We start from the raw sequence: 17,119 nt of genomic DNA, 5'->3' as shown, positions 1-17,119 counted from the left end.
GCTGGGGATGTGGGTGTCTGGGCTGCAGCTAAGCCAGGGTCTAGGGCATTTGGTGGGGTTAGAGTTGGGATCTGACGGGGTCTGATACACTCTCCTTGGAGTGTATCAGCATTTCCCATCACCAGGGTTGAAGGGCTGTAGGGGGATTGTGGGGACCACAGCCTGACCTGTGTGATCTGAGCCACTGTAAGCAGTGTCCATGAAAACAGTGAGAGGAGACTTGCAGCTTTACAGGGCGAATGAGAGGATGGAGCAACCAAAAAAATCCATCACTTTGGTTCTGTGAATGGCACCAAAAAAAAGCAGGTACTTGAGAGCTCAGCAGGAGGGAAGAAGGGCTGGTGAATGGACCCCCAGGGTACAGACAATTTAGCAGCATGCCATAATTTTTTGTTTATTCTATTTTGTTCCTATCAGATTATACTCACTGTTTTGCCCCACCTGACCCTGCTATCAGGGACTCTACAGGGTCTGGTTACATTGCACTAGTGAATATCCCAGTGCAGACACATTCAAGGTCAATCCTGGTTGTCTCTGCAGATGGGAAGGTGAAATCCTCTTGCTTTGGTCACCCAACATAAACCCACATTTTTCATTCAAAAAAGCTCCTCCTCCAGAGTGGATCCTCCCTCAGAATCCAAAAGCCTGTCCTCTGCTTCCATGTGTTGGTGTTGCTGGAGACCTTGAGAGCGAGAGCAGAGCGGGAGGCAGCGTCTGATTCCTTGGTGAGCCTGGAGGAGCCGGAGCAGGACCAGTGGCAGGCTAGGGTTGTTGCGGGGGCTGGTGTGGGGGCCTGATGTGGGGTCTCTGGATCTTTATCTGTAAATAAGGACAGGCCTCACCATGCTGTCAATATTGCATGGGCTCTGCTCTTCACAACGAGCTCAGACAGTGGTGTGCATCCCAACACCAGCCAAAGCATCCACGATGCTCCAGGACAAGGCACAACTCCCAAGCATCAAGGCAGGGGGCCAGGATTCAGTTCCCAGTCCAAAGCTTCCCACCCCAATGCCCCACAGGGACAACAACCCCCGGGCAGACCTGGACTGAGGGGTCAATAGCCTGGAGCTGTGGTTTCCAGGGCCTTTCAAGGGAGTGGGAGCGGATGGGCTCTGCTTGCTCTTCTGCCATTGTCAAAGCTGGAGCAGGGAAGATGAGCAGAGCTTGAAGACTGGGGTGAAGCAGAGCCATGGTGGGGGCAGTTTGCAGGGATGTACTCACAGGAGAAGGGCCGTGTCCTCCAGAAGGTCTCCTTGGCCCTGAGAGGGTGGAACAGAAAGGGGACAACATGTGTGGGGATGCTGGGAGAGCCCCTACCTGCTCCTGCTGTCTGAATCAGATGGTAAAGGGACCAGTGACTGACTGTGGGGGTGAGATGAGGCTATGAGAAGAGGAGAAGCCCCAGTTGTTTTGCACACAATTTCTTGCCTTGCCACAGGTGCAAACTAACAAAGTTGCTTCCCAGAGATCCCTGGTTCCAGGGCCAGCAGGGAGCTGGGAACATGGGCAAGACACACCTCCAACCAAAGCAGGTGGCTTGGGGCTCTAAGCTTCCCCTGGGTGAGGATGCCACCCCAGGACCAAGGGCTAGGGAGAAGGAAGGAGATGATAGTGCTTGCACCCCAGCCTTGCACCTTGCCATTCTTCTGTTAACTCCCTGCTCTGCAGGAGAGGAAGGTCCAGTCCTGAAAGCACTTACTCCAGGCCAACTCTTTCCAGACATGTGTGAATTGCAGTGGAAATCATTTGGGTTGTATTCAAATTAGAGTTAAACAGAAAGCCCGTCTCTTACCAAGCACTGGGTGGGATGAGGAAGAAATGCAAACTTTCCCTGACATGGTGAGAAAGGGAAGCTAATGTTCAACCCACAGATGCTATCGCACCTCCGAGCAGCAGATGACTGGGAAATGAGCTGGAAAATGCTAAAAGGTCACCCAGCCCCTTCCCTAGACCAGATGAGTCCCACCACCTGTGGATCTTCCAAAAGTGGATTTTCCATCAGATTTTCTTTCTGACACCCAACCTCCTCCCCTGCTGTACCCCCAGCACCCACCCCAGTGTGGGTCCAGCCCATGGCTCACCCCTGGTGCTGGCGGCGGTACCGGCGGCAGAGGTGCAGGGTCAGGCAGACGATGGCAAACAGGAGGCAGAGCAGAGCCAGGGCTCCCAGCAAGATTCCAAGGAAGGCGACAAGGCTGATGGCCAGCCACTCGCACCGGGCGCCAGCCGGGGAGAAGATGGAGAAAGGCAGGCAGCTGTGGATGGGGAGGGAGGAGCATTGATGCCATGGGGAGAAGTGGCTGTGCTGGGTGGCCTTGTCCACCCCAGTGGTACTGCTACCTGCACGTGGGCCCCTCAGGCAGGTGCTGGCACTGGCTGCCGTGCTGGCAGTAGCCCATCTTGCAAGGGGAGATGCAGATGAAGCCGATGGTCCCCACATAGTGGAGGCGGTAGCCCTTGTAGCCATACAGAGCACAGGGGAAATAGTCCCTCAGCTCAGCCACTGTCACTGGGGAGGGAGGGCACATGGGTTAGGCCACACAGCATCACCCTTGATGCTACATTAGATCTCACTGGGCTGGACCCTCCCCCCCTGGAGTGGAGGAGGCTGCTCACCCTCCTCCCTCACAGGCATTAACCGAACACTGGGACACAGAGAGGGCAATGGGGACAGCGGGGTGCTCCTCCCACACTCCATAGCTCAGTGCTGGGAGCAACTCACGCTTCACCAGGTCAGTGATGTTGTCCTGGTGCAGGTGCTGGAAGAGGAGCCCTGTGCCTGCCTCCTGTCGCCCTCGCCGCCCATTGAAGGCTCTGGTGATGGCCACCGGCAGCTCCTCGTTCAGGAATCGGATGACGGTGCTGTGGCTGTCATAGGCAAACTCAGACACCACCACGAAGGTGAAGCCATCACTGTCTGTCCTGCAGGGAAAAGACGGGGCTGCTGGCAGAGCCACTGCCGCACCACAGAGTGACTGAGCCTCACTGTGCCTCAGTATTCCCATTTGGGTGGTGTAAAGAAGGGATGAGGCAGGAGGCAGAGGATGCCAAATGGCTTGTGTCTCTAGGGGTTTACCAGCATCAAAGCTGGAAAAACAGACTCTGGGGTAGGGGAAAACGCTCTTTGTGCACCAAACCCTATGACCCTGTGCCCAGCCCTGCCCTGACAGATCACTGGGGTGGGCACGGGTCTGCTTCACTGTTGACTCACATCTGGGTGACGTTGGTGTTGCTTTGGAAAGTCTTTACCTCCAGGGAGCCCAGGATGGCTGACACCTGCAGCAAGGGGAATGGGAAGGCATTAGGGGAGGGCAGAATGGCGCCAGCATGGGGAGAGGCTGAAGGGTGATGCAGGCACATTGGCTGAGCCCCACGGGTTGCCCTAGCCCTTGGTTCATGTGCTGGGAACCTGGCACATGGCTACAGTCACAGCTGGCATCACGCAGGTGGTATTTCCTCCCTGTGGGCTTGTGGATCTGCTGGATCCCCAGAGATCCCATGGGAGGGAGGCATATGGAGGCATGGGCACCCCAAGCTGCCATGCTTCCCAGTGTGCTGGTGTGTCCCCCTCCCTCAGCCCATTCCCTCCAGTGACATACAGTGCTGTTGACTTCCTCAGCAGTGGTGTTTAGCAGTGTCCTGACCCGCAGCCGGATGCTTCGCCGGGGCAGATCTGCTGGGGGAAAGACAGTGGTGGCTCTGGAATCCTAGGACAGGGGTGAGTGGGATTGAGGTTCACCCCACACCAGGCACAGGCACCCACCTGCACTGGGCAGTGGCCGAAAATCCCCCCCCGCCACCAGGCAGCGCTGGTCGGTGAAAGCGGAGGGGCAGGCACAGGTGGGGGTGCAGGTAATGGGGTGCAGGTGGCAGCGTCCCCCGTTGCTGCAGTAGCCCTCGGGGCAGGAGCGGGATCCACAGGCTGAGCCACAGCCTGGCGTCTCACCTGCAGGACGGGGAGCCCAGATCAGCTGGAGGCATCAACCTGGCCCCAGGGCACTGGGCCATCCACAGCCACTTTGTAAGGCCTTTCTTCCAAGATTTGTTTTGTTTTTCTTTTATGTGTTAGGACTTGCAGTGTAAAGTTAGATCCTCAAGCAACAGCCCTGCATCCCCCTCTCCCAGCTGCAGCCATTTGCCCTTGTGAAATCCCAACCTGCTGCACTAGAATGAGAGCAAAAGCCATCACCTCAACCCCACCACAGCCATCTGAAAACAGGGCTTGATTTCAGCCCCAACCTCTGCATGTGAGATTTCTTTTTTTCTCAAGGAGAAAAACTGCGTGGGAAAAATTTCCCTTCCCGGAAGATTAGTGAGATCTGCAGCCTGGGAACACAAGTGGCGTCTGGACTCCAGTCTCTTCTGTTAAGGACAGCAAGGCTTGGGCACAGAGCTCAGCCAGCTCCCCCTTCTCTCCTCTCTGGCCAGCCTGGGTCCCATAGGAACCCTCTTCCAGAGTACCCAGGGGTGATGGGGCTGAGGACCATTCCTGCGAGGGAGTGTGTACTCACCCTCCTCGCTGGCTGGGCAGGAGCAGACGTAGCTGCCCACTGTGTTGGTGCAGGTGGCATTCCCCAGGCACTCCATCCCCTGCGCGCACTCGTCGATATCTGCCGAGGCAATGCACCGTGGCACCGGGAGTGCCACCTTGGCTGGGGTCCTGCAGGCTCACCGGGTTCCCAGCAGCCAAAGTGAGCCCTTTTCACCTGAGCAGTGCTGTCCATCACCAGTCAGACCAGCTGGACAGGGGCCACAGCCAGTGTACGGGTCACAGCCCACACCAGGGAAGCATCCCTGGGAGCAGGGGTCCAGAGGGTCCTGGCACAAGGGACCTGAGTAGCCACTTTCGCACCTGCAGGCTGCCAGCTGGGAAGGGGACAGTGAGACTGGCTTAGGAGGGTGGGTGGACAGAGAAGACAGCCAGCACAGCTGGCACGAGGACAGGCATGGTGTGACACCAGAGGAGCTTTCTGCCACACTACCTGCAGGGAAGACTCCCTGAGGGTGACAGTGTTGCTGTAATCACACTCCTGGCTCCTGCTGCATCTGCAAAGGGTGAAGCGGAGCTGGAGGAGTGCAGAGAGGTTGTTGGACCCGACAGCTTCCAGGTTGATAGTGAATGGGACTATCCCATGAGGTTCCCACGTCAGGGTGCCATTCTCTGCAGGGAGGAGAGGTGGGAATCAGAGGTGGCAGAGGAAAGCGTATGCCCCCATTCCAGCCTGTCCCATCTTCCCCATCTCTCCTTCTGTACCTGATATGTTGAGCTGTGGTGAGAGGTGGGGCACAAAGCGTGCACCCACCCCCAGGGCGTGGTACTGCCTTCTGACCTTCTCTGTCCTGAAGGCTGTGACCGAAGCATCACCGGTGATGACCGGAGGGAAGGAGTCTGAGGAAAGAGCAGTGCAGCATACTGGTGGTTTGCAATTGTCGCCTTGTCACCCCTTGGCTCTGAGTCCCTCCTGGTGAGGACGGGACCCCAAGCAGGTACTGCCGTGACCACCCACTAACAAGGCCCTTGTGTTGCACAGCATGGTGGCATCTCCCAGGCTTGGAGGTGAACCAGCTGGGCAGTGCAACTCCAAGACCTTGGTGATTTCTCTCCTGTCTCACATGGAACAAAAGAGCCCAGGGAGGGAGCAGGGCACTATGCAGTTACCCCAGCCATGCTCTCTTGGAGGTGAGGATCTGCTTCACTTACTGAGTACTGTCTTCCTCTGCTGGAAGTCGGCTGCAAGGCTCTGGGTGGCCAGGCCCAGGGCCAAGTTCCCTGTGCTCAGTGAATCGTAGATACACTCCTTGCTGCCATGACACTGTGAGGCTGCCAGCTGGTACTGGCTTTCATTCTCCTGCCGCAGCCGAGACAAGAAGATGGGTGTGAAGTTCAGTACCGGTGAGTCCAAAGGCTGAGCAAACAGGCTGTTCTCACCAACAGCCCCTGCAAGAGAGCAACCATGGAGACAGTCTTGAGTTTTTAAGGTTCCTTATGTTTTAGGGTTCATTTCCACAGAGCAGTGAGGAGACCAAAGGGTTTTCCAGGCATCACTGTTTTTCAGGCAAGTGTTTAAATGTTTACAGCTAAAGCATGCCCAAAAGGTGCAGGAAGGAGGGGATCATCAAGGTGGATCCTAAGCATGGACTTACAGGTCATCCCATAGCTGTAGATCTCCTCCTCACTGCTGTTCACGGGGATGCTGCTACCATTTGGCATCTGGAAATCATCTGTGGGGTCATGGTCCCACACACCTGGTGGAGCATCACCAGAGGGATGGAGTCTCCCATGACATGTTTGATGTCCTCTCCAGTGCTGGCCAGTGTTTAGTTTAGACCCAGGGGTCCCCACCCTCACAAGCACATTCCCCCAGTTTTCCAGCCTGCTTTAGTTTGGGAAGGGAACTTGCACCCCAGCTCTGCAGCAGTGCCAGAAGTCCTCACCCAGGAGGCCCTTGGTGCTGTTGCGGTACCAGTCGGGCAGGCTGCAGACCACGCTGAGGATCCCGGAGGTGGCCGAGATGGAGATGGCGATGGTCCCATCGAAGACGGCCGTGACAGAGGAGGCATTGATCAGCAGAACTCCAGGGCTGTAGTACACCTCGTCACCCATGTCTGCAAGAGAAGGAGAGCACAGAGGGAGAGTCTGCACGAGGCTGGGGCCTGAAATGATGACCGTGAACTTGTGGAGGGGAGTGCTCCCCATCCACCCTGCCCAAACTAGAGAGAGGTGCAGGTGGGAGATGTTTGATGGAGCTCAGGACAGTTGCCCTTGTGCTGGGCAGGGCTGGTGCCAGTGGCTGGGGATATTCCTTGTCTCCTGCAAATACATTGAACATTTAACAGCACATCCTGCTCACCTTGGGAATAGGAAAACTGGATGGTTTCATTGTTCAGGAGTACTTGGATGTCACCCTGGCTTCCCAAGGTCCATTCAACCTGCAAATCACAGCAGATGTCCCGGTCAGCCCCTCTGCTCCTCCCTTCCTGCCATCCACCCATGCTGGGGACACTTAAGTTAAACCCTGTCCTCCTCCAGCCCTGGCAGAGAGGCTCAGCCCCAGGGCCCATATTGGCATGTTCTTCTCTCCAGGAGACACATGATAGAGCAGCTTTGATGATTGCACAGAAGAGGACAACCAGCTGCCCCTTGCCACCACTGGCATGGGGCACACCAAGGCCACTATTCCTCCTTGTCTGACCATGACGATGTGGGGAGCTGTGCCAGTGGGCTGCTGGCTCTGAGCCCCCTCCTTAAACTGCTCAGTGGCTGTTTCTGGTGACACCAGGACATTCTGCTTAATGGAACAGGTGTGGGGAGCAATTCTGCCAAGCAAGGAAGAGCATTCACTTGTGCTAATGCACACAAGGAGTGTGCAATGACAAAGGTGGAGCACACCATGCTCCTGCAGAGTCCCCAGCCCTTTTTGGCCTCTTTGCAAGAGGTGTTAGACCTGTGTCTGGTGAGTCTTAGCCCATCCCATCACTATTAGCACTTTGTTGGAGTGGTGGGAGGTGGCTGGAAAAGGAGAGGGTCCCACCCACATCACTCTGTAAGTGATGCAGAAGTGATGCCCAGCCTGCCAGAGGGGCCTCTCCCGTTAGAAGCTCTGACCCATACCCAGGGTGCTCCTACTCACTGTTGTGGTGATTGTGGAGATGTACTGGGCAGCAAATGCCACGAAGTTGGTGGCCTGGGCCGTGCCAGTCTGTGCTGTGCGCCCCTGCAGCATGAAGCTGGTGTGGGCATCACTGGCCAGCAGCAGGACAAAATCCCCGAGCCCATTGAAGGTGTAGGTGAGTCCATCCAGGGTGGTGATGTGGGGGTCCCCAAAGGCGCCAGCTGGGGTCCAAAGGAGATGGAATCATTTTGGGGGGAGGAAGAAGAGCAAATGTTGGTGTCATTTCAGGGAGGAGAGCACCCCCAGGGCTGTGCTGGCTCAGCAGCCCTCACTGGGATGCCACGAAGTGTGGCTAATGGCATGGGGTCTGTGTATGGCTGTGACACCCACTCCTGGCACAGAGGAGGCAGAGCCTGGGGACTCACCAGGGGTGGGTGGCACATATCCCTCACAGCCGACCCTCGGCCTCTTCTCAGCAAACCTGGAGCAGAACAGGGGCTTCCCCACACGCCGGCAGCACCACTTGAACGCCTCCAGCTCCCTGTCTGTGGAGGAAGGTGGCTGGGGGCTGGGGGCTGTTGGGGCCCTTGCTGCACCTCTGCTCGGTGCTCAGGGTCTTTTAGGGTGAAGGAATGACAGTGCCCACTGACCAGTGGTGGGGTGGATGGGGAGGCTCCATGCTCTCTCCTGCCAGCCTTCGAGGAAGCTCCCATCTTGGTACAGACATCGCACCCCAGCTCCGGTGGGGCTGGGGGATGCAGTGCGCAGCATCTTTGTGGAGACATCTGCCAGGCCTGAAATGGTGTGGAAGGATCACGACCATCCCCAGAGCAGGAGGGGAGCCCCTGCCATCCTCCCCCTGCCGTGGATGGCCGCAGGGGTCTACATTGGCACCTCTGCTCCAGCGGTAGCGGGGGTCCAGCTCTGCCTGAGGCTGGGAGCAGGGGCATGGTGGCAGCTGGCTGTTCCAGGTGGCCGGTGCTGGCTCTGCATCCAACCACGCCAGGCACCACAGCCTGTAGTTCACCCGGGGGCGACTGTCCAGCCTGTATATCCACAGTCCACGCACATCTGGGGAAGCAGCCAGAGAACAGCACCGCTCAGCCAAGGTCTCACCTTGTGCTGAGTGATCCCATGGGACAGCAGTCCCTGGCCACTGACCTCACACGAGGTCTCCAGGCTCCCTCTAGAGCCGAGTGTCCCAGCAGGACATGGGACACCCACGCAAGGCACAGCAGGACACAGAACACCCATGCTCTGCTCTTGGTGGCCAGCCCTTGCCCAGTGGCTTCACTGGCCCATTGCCTCACAGGGATATGTGCTGGGGACATGCTCCTGCACGGAGCACACAGCTCCCTCCATCCATCCCCACCTGCCCTGAGGACTCCCCTGTGCCGTACCAAAGCCGATGCTGCTGTGCTGATCTGGTCTGTACTTGACAGCTCGTGGCTTTTGAGTCAGCTCACTGTTTTGGGCATAGCCATTTCCACTGTGTGGAGAGAGAAGGTTTGGAGTCACCCTTCCAACACAACCCTCCTCTGCTCCCCACAGAGCAGCTGGGGTGGGAACTGCTGTGGTTTGCAGGAGAGAGGGTTTAAATGTGACAGGGTTGTTCCAGGAGTGGGAGCTGGGCTCTCCTGGGGATAACATCTCCAATGGTCCCAACACAGTGCTAGGAGAAGCCTCTGCTGTCTGAAAACCCAGTCAGGCATGCACAGCACCTGGAGAAGCCAATCAGCACATTGCCTGCAGCCAGCTTGGTGTAGTCCCACCGCATCCCGCTGTCCTGGTAGAGTAGCAGGGCGAAGGAATAGTTCCCATCGGTGGTGAGGACTGCCTGGTACGTGCTCGTCTGGAGAAACCCAAGGGTGTTAAGAAACCCTTAACATCCCCAAAGCCTCCCCTGCTCTCCTCACAGTGCAGAATGAGGTGGTGAGATCTGAAACAGCTGCCAACAGTCCCCTCTGTCACCTGGGTCCCCCACTGCTCACCTGAGTGTCATCCCTCTGGGATGGATATGCTGGAGCCTTCTCCCATGTCACCTTCAAGGTCCATTTTGCTACGTAGGGGATTTTCAGGTATTTCTCAATCTTTGCTTCCACATCCTGGACAAGGGGGTCTCGGGTAGACCTGAGGGTGGAGTACTCCTGCCAGTTGGTGAGAGAGGGTTAAATGAGTGAGCCAGGAGCTGGGCTCTCCCAGGAGAACATCTCTGGTGGTCCTCACCTGGTACCAGGTGGTGCCAATGCCCTGGGAGAAATCTGCATCATCCCAAAAGGCAGCCACCATTGGGAAGCTCTCCCGGCCACTGAAGCCCCGGGGAGGTGGGTTAGGGTTGGATGGGAAATAGTTGTCCGTGGGTGGGAAAATGATCTGTCCATTATCTGTAAACTAACCAAAATAATTTGTTATTTGCCTACAACCCAGGCAGCTCCTGGGATCGCTTTTAGCCTCCACAAGTGAGCAGAAACCAGCCATTTTAAATTTTATAAAAAAGATGATAGGACAAAGTTTGGCTTCTGCTCCATTTCTGTGTTGTTTGCTTTTTTTTTTACCAAAATGGCAACACATCCCTTATGTGCTCATTGAGGGGGGAACTCACATAGAGAGCATCTCGCAGCGACTTCCCAAAGGGAAATCCAATCTCTGGCTTGAACAGCGGGGAGTTAAAATCCACCATCCTCTGGACATACTCTTGGTCCCCTCCTTCGATGCCAAAAGGGTAGAGGGAGGCTGCTGGCACTGACATGGGCAGGAGATGAATGGAAAAGGTGTAAAACCATTAATGTCTGCTTTATCCATCCTGCAGCCTGGACAAACTCACCTACTTGCTGCCTGTTCTCTGAAGAATTGTAACCCAGTTTTTAACCCACTCTTGGAATGCTCTCAGTTTTCCTATTTTGCCTTTCCCCATGAATCTGGTAGCTCAACATGCAATGCAGATGAGACACCCTGGACCAGGCTGTACCCCCATTCACCATGATGCTTGATTGCCTGACAAACCCTTCCTGCTCGTGGCTTTGGGAAAAGAAAATCTACTTACTGATAAGCTCATGGGTGGGTTGGGGCTCAGGGGCAGGATTTCTGTGGCCAGCAGTGGTGTGGGCAGATGTGCTCAGTGCTGGTCCTCTCTGTGTCCGAAAGGCAGAAGATGGGGAGGTGGCAGGGCTGGCGGTGGCTGGTGGTCTCAGCAATGCTGTGGTGCCTGGAGCTGGGAGACGTCCCAGCTCCTTGTCTGGGCTCACTGGAGCTGTGGATGCAATGGCCGTGGTGCTGCCTGCAGTGATGGATGTGGTGCTGATGGCTGTGGTGCTGCCTGTGGTGATGGCCATGGTGCTGCCTTCAGGGATGGCTGTGGTACTCCCTGCAGGGGTGGCTGCAGTGTTCTCTGCAGTGATGGCTGCAGTGTTCTCTGCAGGGATGGCTGCAGTGTTCTCTGCAGTGATGGCTGCAGTGTTCTCTGCAGTGATGGCTGAGGTGTTCCTTGCAGTGATGGCTCTGGTATTCTCTGCAGCAATGGCTGTGCTCTTGCCTGCAGTGATGGCTGTTTGCTCCCCCCACAGAGGTGCCCCTGGAGATGTCTGGAAGGCAGGAGGGGACACGCTTGCTGCTTGTCCCGTGTTGTGGTTGCTGGCAGATGTAGAAGTGGTGCCTGTTGTTGACTCAGTGGGAGTCTGTCCAGCTGCCACCTCCCCGGCTGCACCAACACCAAGCAGGGATGAAGGGGTTGTTGTTGCCTCCTCTGCTGGGCTGTTCAGGGTGGGGAGGGGTGAACTGGGCACTGCAACAGCAGGGCTGGGACTAAGAGCAGTTGTTTCCAGTGAGGAGTTACTTGGTGGGGACAGGACAGATTGCCCACCTCTGCTTGTCTCACTGTGTGTTACAGTGAGGGACAGGGTACTGCTGGTGGTGATGTTCCTTGCTGTGGCAAACGGCGTGGCTGTGGTGGTCCTGGTCACCACAGAGGTATCCCAGCCCACTGAGGTGGCTAGCGGGGTGGTGTTGCTGGGGAACATGCTGGTGGCTGCTGTGGTGGCCAGGTTTGTGCCAGTGGTGTTGGAATCAGGGACGTGGGTGCTGCTGGTGCTGGCTGAAGGTGCTACATCCTCGTTGATGTTCTCAGTTGGGGTGGTGTCTGCACGGGCAGTGATACCTTCAGCACCTGACCAGGATGCAATTGTAGTCTCCCACAGGTGTGTGTGGCCAACAGCCAGCGTGGTGACCCCAGCAATGGGCTCGTCCTCAGTGACTGCATTGAGAGCTCTCGGGTCTGTGTTGTGGATGCTATCAGTGGCCTCAGGAGATGGCCTCGAGGTGACATGGGGGCTGTGTGGAGCAGAGGCACTGCTGGGAACAGCAGAGGCAGGTGTTGTGACCCTGTCCATAATGACATTACCTGCTCTCTCTGCTGGACCAGTGACAGTGATGCTGGGGGTGTCAGAGGGTGCCACCATCTTCAGATGGGTGCTCCCAGGGACAGTAGGGGACACACTGACATCTGTCTCAGCAGTGCTGTGAGCAAGGCCAGGGGAAGGTGCTACAATCAGCTCTGTAGCTGTGGGTGACACTGAGCCCATGATGGCCACTGCTGTAGGACTTTTGCTGCCCGGGGCAGAGTGTGCTGACAGGGCGGCATCACTGGCACCTGGCTCAGTCACACCAGTCATAGGAGTGGGCAACTCCAGGGACAGCCTTGCAGCCTCGTTCCTCATCATGGGAGAAACTGTGTCCATGTCCAAGTTCATGCCCGTGTCTGAGGTGGGCTCAGCAGTGCGGTAGCTGTGGAATGATGCAGCACTTGGATGGGTATTGATGCTGGCTGTGTCATGGGGTGACGCCGGTGGGCCTGTCCCCAAAGAGATGTCACCGCTGCGATGGGTACTTGTTGTGGCACCCACCCTTGTGTTCTCAACCAGGGTTGAGCCCAGAGTTGCCTGCATGGTGCTGTCATCTGCTGCCAACTGGGACGTGCCCTGGCCTCCCTCTGCAGCTGCATTTTTGGGGCTTGGTGGTACTGTGGGCTGAGATGTCTTCATAGTGGCTGTGCTGGTGAGGGGTCTGGCCTTGGTCAGTGCTGGGCTGGGGTTAGTCACAGCCAGTGAGGCTGAGGGACTGCCTTTGGGAGCTGGAAGAGTCAGATTCACTGGGGGCCTTGTTTCAGAAGCATCATTCTCTTGGGCAGGTGGCTCTGGTGATGGCCTGGCAGTGCTAGTCGCATGTTTGGCATCTGGGTTCTCCTCCGTGCCCACCTCCAGGAACCCCATCCCCATTGCTTGCTCTGTGGTGCTGCCATCGAGTTGGGGGTCACCTGAAGCTCCCATTGCTGGTGGTGTGGTATCCAGGGACAATGGGGATGTGACTGCTGCCGTCTCTTGAGGGATGTCAGATGGGGGCACCCCCAGAGCCATTCCTACATTGGCACTGCCTTCCATTAGATGGGGGACATCTGCTTGGGGTGCCACGGGGACAGTGACTGCTTTGAATGTCCCTGGGGTACCTGGTATAGCTGTGCCAGTTCCCGTTGCAGTGCTTGGTGGCCACGTCTCTGCCCCTGGAGGTTCCCCACGTTGTGTCCCAGCCCAGAGTGGTGGGGCTGGTGCAGGTCCAGGTGTGACAGCAGTTCCTGGGGTTTCTGAGCCTGCCATGGGACCAGGCTGGCTGTGTCCGGGGGATGCATCAGGCACCGGCAGGGTGGCTCCGGTGTCCCCTAACTTAGTGATGGCACTGCCACTGGCCAGTGATGCTGTTGCCATCCCTGCTTCATGAACTGGAGTGTTGCTAACAAGGGAGGATGGATGTGCAGCTGGCAGTGTCCCAGTGCCATACACAGCAATGGAAGGTGTTGGTGCAGCAGCAACAGCTCGAGGGGCTCTCTCTGGTTTTTCTCCACCAGCACCCGTGAGGGACAAGGGCACAGCCATGCTGGATCTGGTTGGAGGGGTTCCACCTGCTGAGGGGATCTGGGGGAACAGAGAGCCTGTGGAGTGCAGAAAGGGCCTTGGAGAGGGATCACCAATGCCATCAAGAGATGAATGGGTGGACAGGCTCATGCTGAGCCCCCCTGGGGTGGCCTTGGTCTCTGGGAATGCAGTGCCCACTGTGGCTTTGGTGCTGTCCTCATTCCTCATGGACACCAGCTCAGCACTGGTGCTTCCCAGAGCTGGGAATGATACAGTGGGGATATGCTCTTCAGCTACGACATCCACTACCACAGCCAGCGTGCCTGGAGCTAGTGTGGTGCTCTGGAGGTGGGTGACAGCATTGACTCCAGGCAGTCCGTCTCCAGCAGTTTCAGGAGCAGCGCTGTGGCTGGGGGGAAGTCTCTCTCCTGTGTCTGGCACAGCATCACCAGGGGTTTGGGGCAAAAGGGCTGGAGGCAGCTGAGTAGGAGGCACAGGGGGGTCCTGGGAGGCACTGTGGACAGTGTCAGACAAGGCACGTGTCCCTGGCTCTGCAGCCTCGCCAGCGCCAGTGGCAGCAGAAGAAAAGGTGACCTTTGCCAAGGATGCACTTGGGGAGTCTGCAGAGGGTAGGGATGCCATCCTGGTTCCTTCCGTGACTTTGTCAGGGGAGAACCCGGGGAGGCCAGCGGCAGAGTTGGCTGAGGCTGCTGATGTCTTCATGGGGCTGCCCCTGTCCTGAGAGATGCTGGCTCCTGGGTCTAAAGGTGAGGCAGACTCGTCCACCCCCAGCATGGCCTCCTGGGACAGGAGTGAGGCAGGTCCATGTGGCTCAGTAGAGCTCTTGCTGATGCTGGGGTGTGATGTCCCTGTGCTGTGCTCGTCCTGGGGGAGCAATGGCACTGTAGTCCATGCTGTCCCTGGCAGCTTCTCTGCAGGGACAGCACCCATGGCAAGACCCACCGCATGCCCCACTGGCGTGAAGGACGGAAGCTGCTTGTGCCAAGTGGTGGTGGGAGCTGGAGGGGCGCTGCTTGGGTGGCTGGCAGCACCTGGAGAGGTGACCCCAGCCCCTGACCCTGCCTGGAGGCTGTCTCGCATTGCTGGACCACCGGGGAGAGCTGCTGGGCTGGGCAGCCCCTCCTGCTCACCACTGCTCCCAGTTGGGACCAGCCCTCTTGTCGCCTGTGGCACCAGGATGCCTGTGGAGCGAGACAAGGCAGCCCCAGCTGGATCAACCCCACTGCAGCCCCAGCAGGCAGGAACCTGCCGGCAGCCAGCTGCCTGCCAGCCTTACCTGAGCCTTGGCTGCCCGCAGAGGCGATGGTCTGGCTGGCAGGAGAGGGGTGCTCCGGCCGTGGGGCCGCGGCGGTGGGGAACGCCTGGCACATGCCCAGGTCCGAAGGCAGCTCGGCACTGGTACTGTCGGCTGCATGGGAAATGCTGCTCGACTCTGCTGGGGCCAGCGTGGGGACAAGGGTCTGCTCCTTCATCTCCCCGGCTTGTGCAAAGGTGGGTGAGAGCAGCATGAGGAAAAAATCAGCCAGGGATCCCCATCACCTCCTTCCCTCCTCCCTGCTGTGGTGGAGGCATCCACAGCTCAACCAACATCAATAGCAGGCAGACTCCTTAACCAAGGGCAAGAGTCCCCCTTTTATCCACAATTCCCCCCACCACCTTCCCCTGCTGCAGCTGGGGACCCCGCCGAGGCTGTGGCACCCGCAGACAGAGACAGGGCAAAGCTCAGCCAGGCACTCGGGCTCAGACCTGGGGCATTGGGAACAACTCGGAGGGTTGTTTGCAGCCCGTCACCCAGATGGTATCAGCCACCCGTTCCGCTCGGTGGCAATGCAAGCGACCCTGGCACTTACCTGGCAGCACCCAGAGCCCCCACAGCACCCAGCTCCAGAGCAGCCACAGACCCTGGGACCCCATGGTGCTTCCTCGGCGTCAGGGACAGGGCTGCAGCTCTCCCTGTCTCAAGGGAGGGACGCAATGGGTGACTCGACCGGTGAGCACTCCCCCGGGTGGGGGGGACGGGGACACCACGTGCCCTGCCTGGGGCACTGACGTCTGTGTGTCCTCGCAGCCTGCGATGAGGTGGCAGCATCCCAGTTCTGGGGACCCACTGATGCTGCTGGACACCCATTTTGCCATGGGAGGTTGTAAGGCCCTTCCCAGGCTGACCCCATTGATGAAAGCCCAAGGTTGGGGTCCCCAATTCCTGGGGAACAGCTGGTGGGTTTCAAAGTCACTTGGCCCAAAGGCCCTGGCATGGCAAGTGGGGACAGGGGTCCCCAACACCTCTGTGGGGTGGGTCAGTCCTGGGGTCTGTACCCCCATCCACCCTTCTGTTTGCTGCCAGGTCCCTCCATGCTCAGTTGCATGGTCGATAACCCCTGGCAGGGGTTGTTGGCTTGCCACCAAGGAGGAAGAAGGAAGGAGCAGGCTCCTGCTGGCGCCTTGGGGTCCTGTGTATTGACCCTGCCCTGTCCCCCCCTCGGCACTGCCGCCTGGGACCTGCGGGCAGGCGTTATCTGTGCCATCGCAGAAAACGCCCACGCAGCCCGGATGGGGTGGGAGGGTTGTTCCCTCATGGGTGGCGGGGCCAGGCATTGCCCTGGGTTGCAGGTCACCTTCCACTGGGGACAGAAGCCAGATGGACCCAGCTGTGCAAATGGACTCAGTGAGGCCACTCCAGCAAATGTGTCTGCCCCTTCACAGGGTCTCACCCAGCTCCAGGGTCCCTTAAGGGGGCAGAAACACGTCAGTGACGGGGTTGCGCCTTCCTCGCTTCACTGAGAGCCATGTCAGCCAGCTGCCACGCCACGGTGGCTGCACCTCACGGGGAAACAGAAGCTCAGAGGTCGAAGCACTGACACATGACTGTGTCCACAGCAGCACCAGCACACCTGCTTCTCCTGCACTCAGGAAGGGACAGGGGACCAGAGATGAGGGAGCTGTGGGTGCACAGGACACACAGGGGATGTGGCCAGGTAGCATGTGCCACAGAGAGGGATTCACAGCCATGCCAAAGCAGCCCTTCCTCACCGTATACGGCAGGGACTCTCCTCTAGAGAGAGGGCACTCAGGGGAGCAGGTACCACCACTGACCATGGACCTGGTGGGTTTGGGCACCAAGATCCTCCTCCACCCGATCTCCACATCCCTTCTAGATGCTGCTACAAGGGGAAACCCAGCAAAGGGGCTCTGATACCCACTTGGAGGCGGGGCAAGAACTCGCACCTGAGGTGGGACGCCATGGAAGCCACCCCCTACTCCCCCACCAGCTCCTGGCTCGGGCTGCAGTGGTGGCACCTGGTTGCACAACACCCCTCGCGTGGGTGGGGGTGCGACGCCGGTCCCGCCACTCCCCGCCCGGGCATGAGTCAGGCGGCTGCCAGGAGCCGCAGGGCACCGGGGGGCCCTGCTGCAGGGGGCTGCCCTGTGCTGGGGCAGCGCCTTCAGGCAAGCACTGCCCACTCATGGTGGGCAAAACCGTGCCCAGTCTTCAGGTGTTGGGCCTGGGGGTGGGACAAACTAACTCCAGCAGCCTCAGATGGGGAGAACCTTGCACCCTAAAACAGCCTGGAAGGCACTGATGGT

General features: G+C 58.2%; 1 protein-coding gene across 1 annotated transcript; it reads right to left on the bottom strand.

The window, feature by feature from the left end:
* Window positions 1-689: 689 nt before the first annotated feature.
* Window positions 690-13,366, bottom strand: LOC126636265 (mucin-4-like). Its single transcript, XM_050308272.1, has 28 exons — window positions 11,146-13,366; window positions 10,657-11,025; window positions 10,216-10,355; window positions 9,840-10,004; window positions 9,605-9,760; window positions 9,335-9,465; window positions 9,014-9,102; window positions 8,508-8,684; window positions 8,264-8,407; window positions 8,039-8,158; window positions 7,632-7,834; window positions 6,852-6,930; window positions 6,436-6,606; window positions 6,145-6,246; window positions 5,702-5,938; window positions 5,255-5,389; window positions 4,983-5,161; window positions 4,707-4,866; window positions 4,512-4,610; window positions 3,764-3,946; window positions 3,600-3,673; window positions 3,212-3,276; window positions 2,723-2,922; window positions 2,341-2,509; window positions 2,103-2,255; window positions 1,222-1,259; window positions 1,042-1,139; window positions 690-819 (listed from the first exon to the last, which is right to left on the bottom strand). The coding sequence occupies exons 1-28, from the start codon at window positions 13,364-13,366 to the stop codon at window positions 763-765; spliced, it is 6,114 nt and encodes a 2,037-aa protein (XP_050164229.1). The 3' UTR covers window positions 690-762.
* Window positions 13,367-17,119: the final 3,753 nt, after the last annotated feature.

Source organism: Myiozetetes cayanensis, unplaced genomic scaffold (assembly GCF_022539395.1).
Source record: "Myiozetetes cayanensis isolate MyiCay16 unplaced genomic scaffold, myiCay2020 scf13, whole genome shotgun sequence".
NCBI lineage: Eukaryota > Metazoa > Chordata > Aves > Passeriformes > Tyrannidae > Myiozetetes > Myiozetetes cayanensis.
This window is presented reverse-complemented; position numbering and strand designations above follow the sequence as displayed.